The sequence below is a fragment of the Solanum dulcamara genome, chromosome 3, assembly GCF_947179165.1.
Source record: "Solanum dulcamara chromosome 3, daSolDulc1.2, whole genome shotgun sequence".
Taxonomy (NCBI): domain Eukaryota; kingdom Viridiplantae; phylum Streptophyta; class Magnoliopsida; order Solanales; family Solanaceae; genus Solanum; species Solanum dulcamara.
Genome location: NC_077239.1, coordinates 74407171 through 74424372, shown reverse-complemented (window position 1 = coordinate 74424372; position 17202 = coordinate 74407171). Strand labels below are relative to the sequence as shown.

Here is a 17202-nt window from a genome sequence, read left to right as displayed (position 1 = left end):
AAAAAAATGACTTCTTTTTTAACTACTCTTTAATTTCAACTTTCTATATAGCATGTACCACAAAATTAATAGACATTTTGATACATTTAAAATATATTGTATTTAATTTAAGATTACAAAATTTTAAAATCTTCTTTATTTTTTTAAACTTCATATCAAATTAAAATAAGCCAAACTAAATGAAACAAAGAGTATCTAATTTCTCAAGGCCAGATGTCAAGTAGGGACTCAATCAAGACAGCCCTTGGCCAGGATAAATTTCTTTTCTTTTTTTTTTTGCCAAAGAATCTTTGGCATAATCACAAGTGAACTGAATTCCTATTTTCTATTTTGCTGTTTACAGGTATCAATTGGGAACAAAATAAAGTGATGTGACAAGCTGACATTACAAGTTTACAACCATTTCACGTTGCAAAATGCAATCTCTCTCTTGAGAACGTTCTACTCTAAAGTAAACACTAACGAATCTCTTGTCAAATGAATCAAATAGCCAGCCGTTTGAAGGTTATCTTCTCCTGTCACCCCACCTCCTATTCCCACCATCGTCAGGACCACGATAACCAGAATAATAACCAGGATTACGCGATGTAGACCAATCAGGTCTGTAGTTGTCTCTCATATTCATCTGAGGTTCTGGATAATTCCATCTTGGTACCTGTTCGTGACGCCTAACAGGACTATTATCAGGACTCCAAGATTCAAATCCGGCTTCCTCTACATAGTTATTGTTTCCTCTCCATGCAGGCTGTTGTAATCCAGGTTCTACATGCCCGGCAAGATGTGCATTATAATGTTTAGGAATGGAATTTTCTTGATAACCCCGATTTAAAGCTGATCCCGGTATAGTCCCCCACATATGTTCAGGTGCATATCCAGGTTGAGACTGTGTTTGTAGTTGCGGTCTTGGTGGTGTCATTTGAGGCGAATGTAGGCTTATAGTTCTTTGTTGTACATTAGCTATAGGCATTTGCGAAGATCTAATATTACCATATGTTTCACCCTGGATTCTTGTGGCTGTTGCTGCAGTGGCACTCTGTTGATTGTATTCCGTCAATCCAAAGGGAGCGTAATTATTTCTATTTACTGCTGGTTCTGAGGCAGATAATTGTGAATGCATAGGATTTGCAAGGAGAGTCTGGTTTATACTAGGATGTAGTGGTGATGGTCGATGATCATTTCCATAAGACCCTGCAGCTGCTTGAAGCAGTGCTAACTGTTGGGCCAATTGTGGCGCAAGGGGTATCTGCTGATGCACCAAACTGCTAGCTTGAAGCATTTCCTGTGAATGGACCAACGCGGCATGTTGGGGTACACCATTTGCTTCTGGAACCACCATTGAACTTCTCTGCGAGAAAGGGTTTTTAGCAAAGTGCTGCATCGACGAGCCACTCTGCATGGGAAAAAAAATCGAAAAAAATTAGAGACCGTTTCAGAAAAGTACTAAGATGTCAAGAAGAGGGTATAGCACAACAATTAACCCACGCTATTAGTTGAGTATTTTTTCTCATGAATATGTAAGACATCCTTGTTTAAGGGGACCTCGAACTACAGTGGAGATTCTCAAAGTACAGTGCTAACCAGAAAAACAACTTGTATATAACACTGTGATTCAGTGTGCAGGCTTCATTTGCTTTATGATATATTTTATTTATTTGTTTATGTTCTTCATTATATTAATTTCTTAAAAACCTACCAAGAAAATATAAAATGGTCTGGAAAAAGTAAACGAGAAGAAGAGGAGGAAAAAAAAAGGAAAGAGAGATGAGAGGTGACAGCTGAGGGGAAAAAAAAAGTCCCGCCCAAATTCCATAATACTTGAAATCTGTACAAAATGTGACTAAATAACGCACCGTTCCAGGATCACTGGAAGGAGTGGGGGATGGAAGAGAAACTTCAACTTTCTTCTCAGCATCTCCGCCTAAATTTGTTTGAATGCTCAGTGAATTCTTCCCATCTGCTTTGATAGAATCAAGCAGCTTTACAATTTGCTCAGTGGACAAGTTTCCACCTTGGCCAGACGTCAAAGCATAAACCAGCGCTGGATTTTTTAGCAGTATAGCAAGTAACTCTACATCTGGTTCTGCTGTAGTTGCAATGCTATTTGACATACTGGCTAATGCAGCTTCAGTTTCTTTGTCCTCCAGCGGCAAAACACCTGTTTCAGCACCTTCCGCATCTGGTAATTGTTCAATCGGGATTTCTGGGGTTAATGTGTCATCGGGATCCATTTCACGGTCCCAAGGTTCCTTGGGATTCAATGGAATTTCCTGGACTGTCCTATAAATGGTTTCCCTCTCTCGGCGGATTCTGTTATTCTGAACTTCGACTTCTTTACTCTCACCCCCAGCACAAACCTTCCATGTATCGCTGAGCTGCACCTCTGCATCAAACAGAAAAGGTTGAAAAAGGATAACTGCAAAATAAGGATGGGTGACCATTAACAGACAAGAGTTCCAACTTTTGCATTCGTACATTGTCTCCCAACAAGATACTAGCAGCTGTGGACGATTCAAATTTGTTAAACCAGAAGGCAACACTTATATACCACTTAGAAATGTTGTTTTAAAAAAGTTATTTGCATTTCCGGACACAGCAAGACATACTGAAAAGTAACAAAACTGGTGATCAGAACCAGAGCTATTTTTTTATCATTGACATGAAGAGGATAAGTCTACAACTTTCCCATCCTGGATTTTCCACACATCGAGCCGTGAATGGAAAGGAAGGGGGAGAGTAGAAGGGCCAGAATTATATGAGTATCAATGTTGAATAATTGGACCCAACAACACACGGTAAACGGGTCAAGACCTTGAGCTACATAAAAGAGTCGCTGTTTGCCACCCCTACTTTCGTCTCTGTCGAGAAAATAAAATAAAATAATCACATGACAGTCCAACACCGAAAGGACAAACATGTCCGTACCACCATTAACATTTGAAACATTTGCTTGTTTTCCCTGTCCACAGATTTGGAGCTCAACAAGAAACAACCAATCCAACATCTAACTACAATTGACCAACTATTTTAGTTTGTTAAGCTTCAAATTTGGAGTTGGCCTCTTGGAAACATATGTGCATGGAAAAAGCTTGCTGAATGTTGGTATTGCTGCCTACATATGCAGAAGACGGATTGCATTTGGCCTTTGGAAACGTGCATCTACAGGCAGCACCGCATGTTGCTTTTATGAGTTTATTTACACCTGTTCTCTGCTACAATGTGCTGATGTAGTTTGAGGGGTGCGCACGCGGGGAGGGGGGAGATAAGGAACTGACACTGCAAATATCCTATCTTTTCAATTTATGCCCATAAGAAAGATCTTATAATCTGCCGCAACCATTGTTTCCTCTTGTTTAGTCTAATGAATGCCACCCCAGGGGGGGAAGTGGGTTGGGGTTGGTCATTCTCTGCAGTTCAACAAACCTCATATATCCTGCTTTCCGATTCTCTTTTTGGACAAAGAATCACCCCACCCCCTAGCCTCTAATATGATCTATGTTATCTAACCAGTAAATAAAAAGTACAACAACAAACCCAGTGTAATCCCACAAGTGATAGCAAGGAGGGTAAGGTTGTTTTTGATAGACAAGGTAAGAAGCTTATCAATGAAGTATATAACATTTTCAGCATCCCAAAATCTTCATTCATGCCAACTGCGATTAGGTGGGGTGGGGATGGGGATGTGGAAGGGTTCAATAGCAAGAGCTGATGAAAGTGAACAGTCAATTGATGACAGTTAATAGGAAGAGCAATTACTTGTTCACGCCTTTAAAGAAGACATTTTCTATTCTAAGGTGCTCTTTGTACAGAGGAAAACGTTTTAGACGAAAATAATCCTTGTGAAAAACATCTTTTAAGTCAGGTCATCATTTTTTAGATCATCTCCAATGTTTGTGGGTATAAAAATATGTAGACGCGATAATAGTGCAATGTGCAAGACTGCAAGGTATGCTATTAGTGTTTTGACGATATTTTTTAGAATTAGATACTGAAATAATATCTTAGGGATCGTTTGATAAAGTATAAGAAAAGCATGGAATATGGTGTATTAGTAATGTTGGGATTGGTAATGCTCAAATTAATTCAGATCCACTATTTGGTTTGGTGTATTAAGAACAATTCTGTCTTTAACCATGCTTATCTCAGTGTTAATAACCTGTGTATTGCATAAATAACTAAGGATTAAATAGATCGAAAACCATGCTTATCTCAGTATTAATAAACCATACTTGTATTACTTTCTCTAATACATCAAGCCAAACAATCCCTTATGAGAGAATCTAATATTGTTTTATGCAGGTATTAGTTATTCATGTATAAGTCCTTTGATATTTTATCCTGCATAAAATAATAAACAAATTCTCTCATAACTTATATAATGCTACTTCGAGAAATGTTGCTTTAGGATAAACTGGATATGTTACGAGATATTAGTTACACAGATTTTTAAAATGCAAACCAAACACCGTAGTAATAAAATTAATTTATACATGAATAACTTACCTCCTAACCAGCTACCAAACGTGGTATTACTTATACAGAATATTCTTGTATAACTCACCTCCAAACCAGCTGGCAAACTACCCCTTAGTGTTGATTGAATGGTAGAATATTTGTCAAGAAAAATGAACCCACGATTGAATGTAATTAAGCACTAGAAAATATTTTCCTTGACTGAAACATTTTCTGTGAATATCTTTCCCATCACCACCAAACACACCTATATCTTAGCCATTTTCGTCAAAAAAAAAATAATTACAAACACCAAACATTGGAAGAACAGGAACATACATTTGGCTTCATTAACATGTCGTGCCAAACTAGCTTCAGTGCTTGACCAAACTAAAATTCTGATGGATAATAACACCATGTAATAATATTACATTCTCTAAGGGTCACCTAGTATACTGATCAAGCATAGATAGTCCTGAGATGAGATAAAATTTAGTAGTGCCTTATTCCTTGTTTGGCCACTAATCTTGGGATAAGTTATACCAGAATTAGTAATTAGTACCGGAATAAATTGTCTCTACAGGAGGGTGGAATAGTACCGGAATTAGTTATTCCAGGATAAACAATGAAAATTACAAAAATATCCAAGAGGTCCCTCAAACCCTTTTTCAACTAAATAAGTTGAAGGGTATTTTTTGTAAACAATCAACTTCTTAAAAATTATGCAATGCATGTTATTTTTAATATAAAAAATCGAACAGTCAATAAGATATTATACCTTTGATAAATACTGATAACTCTCGGATAGAGTATTAAAACGGAAAGATCCATTAGATAATGAACTATTGGTAGCATAACTAACAGAAACGACCCCTAGAAATTTTGCAGGACAATGGGTAATTATTGAAAGGGCTGATAATAGCATGTAGATGTAACTAGAAGCTAGTAAAATTCTTAAGATAGAAAGGGTATCACAGCAGAAAATGACTTGCTTTTACCCTTTTAGTGTAAAGCATTGTCCACAGATTTTAAAACAACCAAATACCACAAAAAGAAAAAAGAAAAAACTACTGCACTCCATACTATTGAGCCTTTCGTAAAAAACTTATGCCAATGAATTGAAGTATAAAAGATTATGAGGTACAGTATACTCCCACCTAATTTATCGTGTTCCTGCCTCTCAAACTGATCATCTATGAAAGCACGCTATATGAAGTTAACTCAAAAAATAGATTGATATCTTCCCAAAAGATAGGTTGATATCTTCCCAAGACAGGTCTCCCCCAAGACAAGTCTCCCATAAATGTACCATTAACCTTTACTCCACTGCTTCTTTTTCTGATTATTCCTCTCTGATTGATTTTAAGCATAAATGTTGAACGTTTTAATCCATGTCAGGCAAAAAGTATCCCTTTACTTGCAAGTAGGATTTCCTTCACAATGAGAAAGCACACTTGGCAATCAACTGCTCCACAGAAAACCCACAATTTCCAAGAGATTTTTGAAATACAACATTAAAAACCAAATGGAAACAGTTGCTTATTATGATTAAAAAATCAAGACCTCACTCCTAAGATGCCCAATTGATAGTTTAACAATGAAAACTAACAGCTCGCTTCAGAGATATTTCTATAGTGAGCTAGTTTTACTAAGCAACATCTTCCCCAGTAAATAGTTCCTAGAATAATGAATTTATGGAAGACAACAGAAACCTGATTGTCTATAGCTCGACTACCGTGAAATATCATTAGAGAGTAAAGCTTAAGAAAATCATTTTCCTTTTCTTTTCTTTTTTTCGGACAAGTTGGAGACCAATGCTAACCATATTTTTTGGTAAGTCAGAGACCAAGACTGAGTTGCTAACTGCTTCTACTAGAGACGATTCTCACAGTTGAATCTTGTGTAATACTCACTCCGTCCCAATTTATGTGGCACTGTTCACTTGGCACCATTTAAGAACGAAAGGAAAACTTTTGAAAATTGTGGTCTAAAATACTACTTGACCATTTGTGTGGCTATAAATCATGTCATAACGGTAAAACGGAAATTTTAAAAAGTTAAATTGTTTCTAATTATAGAAAAGTGCTTTTTAGGACAGACTAAAAGGAAAAGTGTGTCACATAAATTGGGACAGAGGGAGAAATAAATAAAGAAAGCAAAAAAAAAAAGAAGAATGAAGGGGATTGTGGTGAAAAAATTAAGCAATAATATTAGACAAGATAGCTGAGATTGTTTATGATCTGATTTCACTGATTTGGAAGCACACCTAGACTCTAAGGAACAGGATATTAAATAGGAGATTAACTAATCATCCGCCTTTTCAATCGATTAAAAAAACTAATGTTCCTCCTTTTCTGAAATCTACAGATTAATAAGAACGGTCTTTCAAGTTTCAGCAACAACAACAGCAAATTTACCTGGTGGTTTCCGCCAAGGGATCTGCATTCTCTTGCACCTTTTCGATGGAGGTTCCTCTACGTCAAAACTCAACTTTAGATGATTTTCCAGCTGATTGGATCCTTTAGAGGCAACACTATTAAGCTTTTCACATTCATCAACTTTAGGCTGATCTTGCAATTTTGGAGCTCCAAGCAAGATACCATCTGGTGGAGAGCTAATTCCATTTGGAGCTTGAGGCTTCACCCGAGAACTGTCATCATTATTAGCTTTCCCATATCTACTCTGCATAAACTGTGCACGCATTTTTGCTTTTTGGATATCATCTGCTGAAAGTGGGCGGCCTTGAGTTGCAGGTGCTGGTCTTCCTAGACTCCTTCCCGTTGTTCTTTGGCTTGGTTGTTCCATTAGCTGAACTTTTCTGCGTTCTCGAGTTTCTGAAGTAGTTAAGGCATTCTATGCTAGTGATAAGAAATCAGAAAAGGAGAGGAAAAACCATAGCTATTTTCCCTACCATGATCAAATTGAGTATGCCATATGGAAACTTCTGAATTCTTATGATTTCAAATTTCAAAGCATGGAAATAAATGAGAAATCAAAATTTCTTCCAATGACAGTTTATTGTCCATGGAACAAGGAGTCATCATTCAATCAAGATGAATGAAGACCTTACACTAAAAAAATTTAGACAAATTGAATTAACCATAGTGGAATCTAAGGATACTAGACACCAAAGCTCCTTTAAGCCTTTTGTTAGAGTCATCTGAAGATGCTGTAAGTAATTTAACTGGCTGTGGAGAATCCAACTTCCTGAAAGAGAGGTGTGTGCTTAGAAACTCATCAACAATTACAAAAAGCAAGGCAGTAAGAACACACCAGACCTTGAATTCTCTGAAGTTCCACATAGGCTTGCATGAGCTTCTTCCTAGAAGACCAAACAGAAAGAAAATGATCGAGTAAGAATAGAAAACCTGCTCTTCTTTTTTATTCAAAAAAAAAAAAAGCATCTTCTTAACCAAATTCATTCAGCTTCACAATAAACTTACAACGTCCTCAATTTTTGAGTTCCATATTTCGTCGCCCACAACTTCGCTAATGCTGCAAACAGCAATAAATGTGTTGATAACTGAGAAAAGTCGATCAGGTGTTTTTGAGGCACAACCTAAGCTTACCTCTGTTGCAATAACAACTCATCCTGCACATCACTAGCCGATTTAATCCCATTGCGTTTCTTCATAGCCTGGCTCTTTGCAAATATTTTGCTCCATCTTGCAAGCAAAATTCTTGCCCTGTTTGAGATATCTGATCTTCAAATCAGATGAATGAGATCCAAAATATTGATGGCGCTAAAGAAGGATTTCTCTCTCTCAACCACCCACCCACCCCCCTTTCCCAAAAAATATTAGTACAGTACAGTACAGAAGTCAGCTATCATGAAATACAGTATAAACCCCACTCAAAGAGCAAATTCCTCTGACCGGCTGATACAAATAAAAGTAACTGCAACCACATCTATTTTAGTAGTGTCCTCTTATCTAACAAATTTTATATTACGGATGCAGTCTAGAAATATAGAGCCCGTTTGGATTGGCTTTAAGTTGGTCAAAACCAACTTAAAGCCCCTTTTTAGCTTTTGGACGTGTTTGCCTAATGCTGACTTTAAGCCATAAAGTTCTTAAAGTCAGTCAAAAATGAAAAGTTAGAATTCCTAACTTTTTTTCCAGAGTGCTTAAAGTCATTTTCTTTGACCATGAAAATTACTTTTATATCCCTTATATTTTAACTAAATTCCCAAACTACCTTTTTTTATTCTTTTAACCCTAAAATTCACATCATAAGCACTTTTATCCAAACACTCAACTGCTTATTTATAAAAATAACTTTCAGCACTTCAAAGTTCTAAAAGCACTTCATACATAAAAGTTACTTTTTTTAAGCCTATCCAAACGGGCTCATACATATTTCTTCCATGAGGCTTTCCATTGTCTCTCAGAATATGATAAGTTGAAGTATCAAATCAGGATCTTTAAAAAATTTACACATCAAGAGGTCCAAAAATTCATCTGAAGTAAAGAAATATATAGTTGAATGTACTAGCAGTACAATAGTTTCCAAGAACAGTGTCCTTATTTGACAGCAAAAACACAACAGATCATCTGAGATAACGAAACATTGAAAATGATTACATTGCCAGTACAGTGATTTGTTAAAGTAATGTCCTAATATGACATGCCATTTACACATATTTCTTATGAGCAGCACTATGTAATGTGTGATTCACTGAGTAAATAGTTCAGTAGAGATGCTTCAGTGCTGGTATAAAAAGCTGTGCAGAGTTTGTTTGACACTTATCCTAAATATACAACTTAGTTTCAGGAACTTCTGCAATACGGCACAATATCAATAACACCAAGCTTCAGACAAGCTACCAGAAATGTATATGCCATGGAGATGGAACAGTTTAAATTTTTTAATGTCTTTTTAGCACAAAGATGCCTAAAGATAAAATAAGGAGTTGTCGTATGCGAGGACAACACACCTGGAGTCCGATAAAATCGCAGACTGTTAACACTCTGCAGTATAGCAGACATATGTACAGGAATTGCTTTGTGTAAAGGAAGATGGCATAGTACCTGATAACCAAAGCAACCATTAGAACAACAATATTCTGGCATAAAAAATGATATTATGGGCCAATGATCTAAAATTGAAAAATCAATATGGACCTTCAGGATGATATGAAGAACGCTAGTTTGCTCTTCTCCAGCTGCTTCAGTCAACCATGCAGACAAGATCATTACACCCCCTTTAGCTAAAAACCTATAAATATGTTATTAAGAAAACAAATTATATTCAAAAAGGAGTAAACTAGTATATAATTAATTCAATAACCATAACTCTCAAATACCAATATAGCACAGAGGGGTTTTGCACTTCCAAGATCCAGTCCATCAACTTAACCTTCCCAGAAAAGGCTTCTACCTTTGTCATTAAAGTAAAGATATTATCAACAAAATGTCTATCCCTCTCCTCTATGCCAGTTAGGACCTCATCCTGTGTAGAACAAGATGGGCCCTCCTCTGTACAGATTGGAACCGCACTGTCTAAGGGAATTGGAACCGCACTGTCTAAGGGAACTGGCTCTGTTTGTGAACTAGGATCAGAACTCAATGGTATTGGACAAGGCCCTTCAATAGATAAATTGGATATGCTAGGCTTCTCTCTAGAAAATCTCAGGAACTTTCTTACTCTTGTGCGCTGAGCTGTAAAGAAGTCCCGAACCTGCAAATGCAAAGATGGTATTCAAACAAGCAACGTGAAGCTGTCAGAGAAGATAAAATCGAAGAATGCACAGAATTCTACCATCTTCCAGCTTAAATTGCAGACAGAGAAAGCTACTGAATGACTACGCAGAAGGGATTAAGGAATCTGTCCATACCCAAACCGCAAAAAAAAAAGTGAAGAAGAAAAGGGGAACGTATATCTAAAAAGCTACATCACCATACACATAGCCTGTTCTCAAAAGCAATGGTGTGCTCCTAATATCCAAAATCGCAAAACTGAACTAAAGAAAGATGGTGCAACTGGCATGCAAATGCCACCAACATATGTTCCTTTCATAGGTTTTGAAGGGTGACATTCCACAGAAAAAGATAAATCATTTGAACAATGATGACTCATGAGCATAGAAGTATTGCACACTATTGCATGAAACAAATGTGAGATACTGAAATTTACAAGTCAAACCATTGCTCATGAAACAAATGTGAGATACTGAGATTTACAAGTCAAACCATTGCTCTTATTGATCTATGATCCTTACTCAATTTCTAGACAAGGAATCCAATCACATATAAAATAGTTGACATTCACTAATGTAGAAAAGTTTTAACCAAACAGCCAAGAAGAATGGAGAAAGGATTAATAAAAACTAAGAAAAGGAACACACCTGTGTGACTGTGACACCAAAGAGAGCACTAATTTCACGGATTTCCTTCTTGTTGATTGCGTCTTTGACAGAGAAAATAGATTGCATATACTTGATTGTCTTGGGGTTTAGGAGATCCCGTGGCCTTTTGCCTGCAACAGAAGATGTTAAACTAACCGAATACAAATGGAATCAGAGTAGCTCACACAAAAATTTAAGAAGTCAAGAGCATCATTTACGCTAACAAACAAAAAGACGCATTACATAAAATTTGGATCAAACCATCACATTGTAAGAAGACGATGATAGTAGCAACTTAGATAGTTGAGCAAGTTCTCCTTATACATCAAGACAAGTAATTCTGGTACATAAAGCAAATGTTGTACTTGGCAACAAAAAAGAAAATAAACTACTACTAAACCAAATAAATTTTTTAAAAAAAAAGAAGACACTTAAAAAGCGACTAAAATAAAAAACAAATTGACAAGTAAAAGGCAAATAAAATGAAAGAACTACCCAACAAAAGCAAAAATGCTTCATGTAGTATAATCAATATGCAAAAAATAATATAGAGTAACAAATGAACATGTCAATATGACCTACGGTCTTTTCATTCTCAGAAAGGATCCAAGTCGACTAAATTTATTACTCGACTACAAAAGCATCACGATTTTACTTTAGGCCACAGAGACTTACCAATTTTTATTGAAAGAGCGCCAGCAGCCTGCACAAAGGAAGAAAAATGAATAAGCCATCAGCAAAAATAAGTTCAAATCACGCAATGTAATGAGATGAGGTTTGATAACTGTAGCCTCTGTATGTACAAATCCAAAAATAGTAAAATTAACTCAGCAGAGGAATCTCATTTTGTGAACCAGCTTATAAATCATGTATTTTGGAAGTATTTACGAGCAAACAAACTGGAGAAATTGATCAAAAATTTTCTAGGGAAGAAAGGAAGGCAAATTAGGTAGCGAGGAAACAGAGACAGGTTAGGAATCAGGAGATAGAGGTGTGGGCTCCTTATCCCCGAGTTTCAAAGGTTGTGATTGGTCCGAAGAGCTAGCTCCAGACGGATTTCTCTGTATCAAAAGAGAAAAAAAGATTATCAACCTTCAATACAGCACTTTTAAGAAGATGATAATGGGGATACGCTCAAGAGGAGAATGTGTCATTGAAAGATATTATATCTACTAACTATATGTTTGGTAAACACATAGTTGCTTCTAAGTGCTTATAAGCCAAAATCAACATAAGTCACAAGTTGGTAAACCCCAACTTGTCGCTTTTCGGTGTACAAGCACTTTTAATTTGTTTATTCATAAAACTTTTAAAATTTTCAAAATAGGACTCTAAACTCACCTCCATTACATTTCTGTGGTTTGCTCTTCTCCTTGTATACATACTTCTTAATATATAATTTTCTGAAAATAACTTTCAGGATATATTAGTCATTTTAATGGAAAAATTGTTTATCAACACTTTTTAACCAAGAATTCAACTCCTTATCAATTTTAACACTTCTACACGAACACATAACTAGTTTTTAAGGAGAAGAAAGATATATACATAACTACTTATTTATAAAATCAATTCAGAAGTTAATGCCTATCGGTTCAATCCGTTAAACTATTCAAGCTCTAAACTTTTTTATAATAGAGGTGTCTAGGGCAGCTTGTGCGCACCTCGACTATTACGCCGAGTACTTGCTACCTCCCACAAACACAGGTACCGAGTAACTCTATACAGGTATCGGGTAATGTCGAATCTACTAAATATGAAATAGCACATGTTGCATGATTTTCTGGTGAGGGAGAGAGTTGATAGATGTCTCGGCTCTAAGATGATGACGGCTCTAGCGTTACGTTTTGATAGGATGTATAGTCTAGAGGGATTGCCATAGAGAATGCATATACACATGTAAATGTATTAGTAAAGAGAAAGATACTTTGGTAACTGATTACTTGAACGAGACCTTTAGGGGTATGAGTATAAGTTTTAGAAGGGCCATTAAAGATTGGAAATGGAATGCAGTCGAGAAGTTCTTCCATTAAAAAAAATGAACTGGAAAGTCGAGGAATTCTTTCATAGAGTATATAATGATCCATGGAAGGGGGAGATAAAATGAAATGGAGGGGGCAGGGACAAGGTCTTTATAGATAAAAACTTTTATTTGGACCTTTAGGATGGGAGACGGGAGGGATGTGTGGAAAACATTAAGACCACTAAGTGATGGAAAGAAAGTAGGTTGCTTTTTTATGTGCAGTACGTGGTGCTACTTCAAGTGTGGACTATTTAAGAAAGAGGAAAGGATACTTGTAAGTTAGTGTTGCACGTGTCAAAGAATCTGGACAAGATACTAACAACTTATTGTTGCATGCAGGTTGGCTTAACAACAGTGAAATCTTGTATTCTCATTAACCAAGGACACCTAAGAAAGCAATCATGTACCAGAAATTAGATATGCTTGGAAATAAAAAGGAGCAAGCATAGAAGACAGCACTTTCTTGTCTCTTTTGGAGCATATGGAACAAAAGAAATAAGAGATTATCCATAACAGCAAGAATGACAGAGAACGCCTTTAAAAAGATCTTTTTAAAATTTAACCTGTTCATTCAGCAAGGGAAAAAATAACGAGCTGTATAAACTACAAATGACTGGTTAAACTTGTAAATGACTTTGGATGACTATGAAAACCCATACAAATATCTTGTATTTACTCTCTTTCTTTACCTCATTTAGGTGTTTGTTCATGAAAGTAACGGTAGGATTAACCGAGTTGCTTTGTTCACAATGTGAAACGTAAGACAACGTTCCTCTTTTTTCATTTTACTTTTTCAATTCAAAGTTATTCATCACATTCCATATCTTTCTTTTTTTTATAAGGTAACATTTTCATCAAATTCTTTATCTCTTCTTACTATTATATGGGCTTCGAAGGCACCTATTCCACAGCATCACTACACTTCAAAATATAATACAAGGCAACAGTCAACAAATGAATAGATGCATAAGCTGAAGAGCTATCGTAATTTTATTTTTACGACAAGGGAAACTCGCAGCCGCTATCCTTTTGGTAAGCACAGGGTAAAAACCCCGCTCCCATGCAATAGCTCACAAACCACACAGGAGAGATAACCCACACTAGGTAACTCGCTACGACGAGCTCGACCCAGAAAGCAAACCTCCTGCTTTCGCTAGCAAGAGGTTTCGAACTTGAGACCTCCAACATGAAAGTCCCAAGCCCAAAAACCTGGGGCCCCCAAAGGGTAAGAGTTATCGCAATTAGGAGCTAAAGGACACACTGGTATGGGAAAATGTCCTACAAGAGCCTCCAGGGCAGACTTTGGTCTAGTGGTAAGAGCATAGTGCATGGTGTGTGGATTAGGGCATGTCAACCTTGGCACATATAAAACCTGGAATTTAAGTGGGGGGAAGAGTAGGGGTGCGGGTCATTTATCCACCGAGTTTTGAACCTTGCGCCACCGGTCAGTGGGATTTCTCGATTAGGCCAAAAAAGTGGTCCTATAAGAAAGATGTTTTACTATAAATCAATGTACCCCATGTTCCATTTTGTAAATAGTATATGTGATGTACAATAATTATATGGGGTATGAGATAGCATCTCTGGTGATAAATTTGAGTATTAAAAGTTAAAAAACAATGTCTAAGTACCGATTGGAATAGATAATATGGACTAAGAACAAGATTAATCATAATGGAGAATGACTTCTGCCCGTTAGTGGCGGAAGTTACCTTTTGATAAAAAAATATTTTCCTTAGAGAAAGTATTTTCCACAATTCAAGGTAACACAAAATGGAGGCTTGCCTCTGGAGTCTTGTGTGATAAAAAGGTACCACCTAAACTTAAAGATAAGTTCTATAGAGTGATGGTTCGACCGTCTTTAATAGGAGGGGCAGAGTGCTGGCCAATCAAGAAATTTCATGTTCAGAAGATGCATGCTGCGGAGATGAGGATGTTAAGATGGATGTGTGGACATATCAGGAGTGACAAGATTACGAATGAGGTTATTGGAGAAAAGGTGAGAGTGGCCTCCGTGGCAGACACGATGAGTAAAGCGAGATGGAAATGGTTTGGACATGTGTAGAGGAGGTGCATCGACCCCTCGGTGGGGAGGTACGAGAGGCTGGTTGTAGGGGGTACGCGGAGGGGTAGAGGTAGGCCAAAAAAATATTAAGGAGAGGTGATTAGACAGAACATGACGCAGCTTCATATTACCTAGGACATGACTTTAGATAAAAAGGAGTGGAGGTCGCGTATTACGGTAGAAGAGTAGTAAGGATAAAGTATTGCCTTGCCTTGCAAGATCTAGTGCCCGATGTAGGACTAATCGTGCCCTTGTAGTTCTTATCATATGTTGTTTATTATATTTCGATTATCAGACTATTTTGTTGTTATTATTTCACTCCAGTAGACTTTATATTGTTTTTCTTATTAACAATTATGCTTTCTCCACTGTTTTTTCTTCTTTTATTTGGGATTGATACATTTGAACTGAGGATCTTTTGGAAATAGCATTTCTACCTCCACGAGATAGTGGTACGGTCTACATACACTCTACCTTACTCAAACCCTACTTTGTGGGATTTCACTTTGTATGTTGTTGTTGTTGTTGTTGTCAAGGTAACACAAAACACTGGAAAATAATTTTATTAAGGAAAACATTTTCTGTGAAATAAATTCTGCCACACAAAATACACCCAAGATCTTAAATTTTCTGGATGCAAACGTATGCCAAAAGGTAGCTATAGTTTTTTCTATCCTTCTGGATAAACAGAAACTATAAGACATGCTAGTCCTCAACTCAAAAAAGTGGATACATGCTGCTAGTCTCAAGTTGTTTATTAATCCTTCAATTGTACAACGACATCTAGTATGTTATGACTTACATAAATTCATTACCATTTCTGTACAGTAAATGGTGAATCTAGTTAACCATAAAACTTAATGAACTGACAACTTAACCAATGCTAGTTCCTACATTTCCTAAAACAATAACTACCAACAAAGTTCTTAAAGAATCATTTGAGCGAAGACGCAAATTCAGAATTTTAAGAGAAACGAGTGAGCACTGAAATAAAAAACATCAGAAAAAACAAAGATAAGAAAACGAACCATCTCTTGAGAGAGGGGATTGACGCCAGTGAGGTTGCATTGTTGTGAAACGATGTTTCGGAGTTGTTCAATCTGGCTACGGAAGATTTCCTTCTGCGAGTCGAACAAGTTCGAGAACGGCGTCGTAGGACTGATCAAGGCCAGTTGTAATTGATTTTCCATTGTTGACTCTGTCAATCGAAACTTCCGACCGACCTCGGAAAGCAACAGATCGAATCAATTCACGCATCAGATTCAACAACCAATTGAAGGATAAGAGCAAAGCTAAATCCCATAAGGATTATTCTAGGGTTTCCACAGCAGCTATGTAAATAGGGGCAGCTAGAGCTGTTTAGATAAAGAATGAAGAAGAACAAGAACAGGATTGTTTTGTCCCCCACCTGTTTGATGAAAAGGCTAAGAGGAAGGGTTACACAAGGGGACGGACAAGTTGAGAAATTGAGAGACGAAAGAGGAAGTATAAACTGAAGTAGAAAAAAAGGGGCTCTTACCAACGTTTTGGGCAAGTTGGGTGCAGGCGTCCAACTTTAGGGACCTAGAGACTAGCTAGATGGGCTTATAATTATATTATTATTGATTTTGCTTTGATTTAATTTAATTATTAATTATATATAAAAATATTTTTTTGTTATTATTATGTTATTTTTTGACATTAAATAGGGTAAGTGATAGAATCTTTATGAGATAAAAATACTACTATTTCATTAAAATATATTAAAATAAGTCAAATATATGTAACGATTTGGTAGATGTGCAACTTTTGTGGACGTAGAGGCTAGAGGATGGCGTGGTAAAATGGGTTTATAACTTATTTCTTGTGAGCATAAGTAAGAATATTCACGTTTTGATTTGATTAGGTTAAAATTAAATTAATTTAATTAATTTTAAATTGAGATAAGAGTTAAAAACACATCTAAATATTTTATTTTTTTGAATTTCATATTTAAATTATTGGAAGTTTCATACATAAACTATCACTTATTAGATTGAGAAACACATTTCTCTCTTTTATTCCACTCTCATCATAGTTTGTGTACTACACTCTCTCTTTCATTTAAAAAAAAATTCAAATCACATTTCACATGGACAAAACATTCCACCTTAACAAAAATTAAATAAATTATTAGAAGTTAAAATTAAAGATTGAACTATTATTATGCCCTTCCCTCCAACAAAATAATTATAAAATAAAATTTAAAAAAATTTTCTTATCTCACTCCACCATTTTCTCTCACCAATTCCTCCCCCGCCCCAATTTTTTTAGTTTTATTTTTAATTTTTAAATTTCTTT

General features: G+C 36.2%; 1 protein-coding gene across 2 annotated transcripts; it reads right to left on the bottom strand.

The window, feature by feature from the left end:
* Positions 1–244: 244 nt before the first annotated feature.
* Positions 245–16412, bottom strand: LOC129882910 (homeobox protein LUMINIDEPENDENS). 2 transcript variants are annotated; one of them, XM_055957402.1, is made up of 13 exons: positions 15912–16412; positions 11471–11498; positions 10796–10926; positions 9755–10128; positions 9573–9666; positions 9386–9479; positions 8019–8148; positions 7893–7944; positions 7728–7771; positions 7571–7656; positions 6867–7283; positions 1851–2380; positions 245–1390 (listed from the first exon to the last, which is right to left on the bottom strand). In XM_055957402.1, the coding sequence occupies exons 1-13, from the start codon at positions 16071–16073 to the stop codon at positions 506–508; spliced, it is 3027 nt and encodes a 1008-aa protein (XP_055813377.1). In that variant the 5' UTR covers positions 16074–16412; the 3' UTR covers positions 245–505. The 2 variants fall into 2 exon arrangements, with proteins under 2 accessions (XP_055813377.1, XP_055813378.1); XM_055957403.1 differs by lacking the exon at positions 15912–16412 and adding an exon at positions 11623–11748.
* Positions 16413–17202: the final 790 nt, after the last annotated feature.

What these genes read in the sequence shown, in the direction of transcription:
- LOC129882910 (XM_055957402.1), bottom strand. Translation starts at nt 16,073, where the DNA reads ATGGAAAATCAATTACAACTGGCCTTGATCAGTCCTACGACGCCGTTC. An exon ending in TTGGTGTCACAGTCACACAG is followed by an intron (nt 10,129 to 10,795) that starts GTGTGTTCCTTT and finishes TTGCATTTGCAG; the next exon opens with GTTCGGGACTTCTTTACAGC. An exon ending in ACTCAAAAATTGAGGACGTT is followed by an intron (nt 7,772 to 7,892) that starts GTAAGTTTATTG and finishes TTGGTCTTCTAG; the next exon opens with GAAGAAGCTCATGCAAGCCT.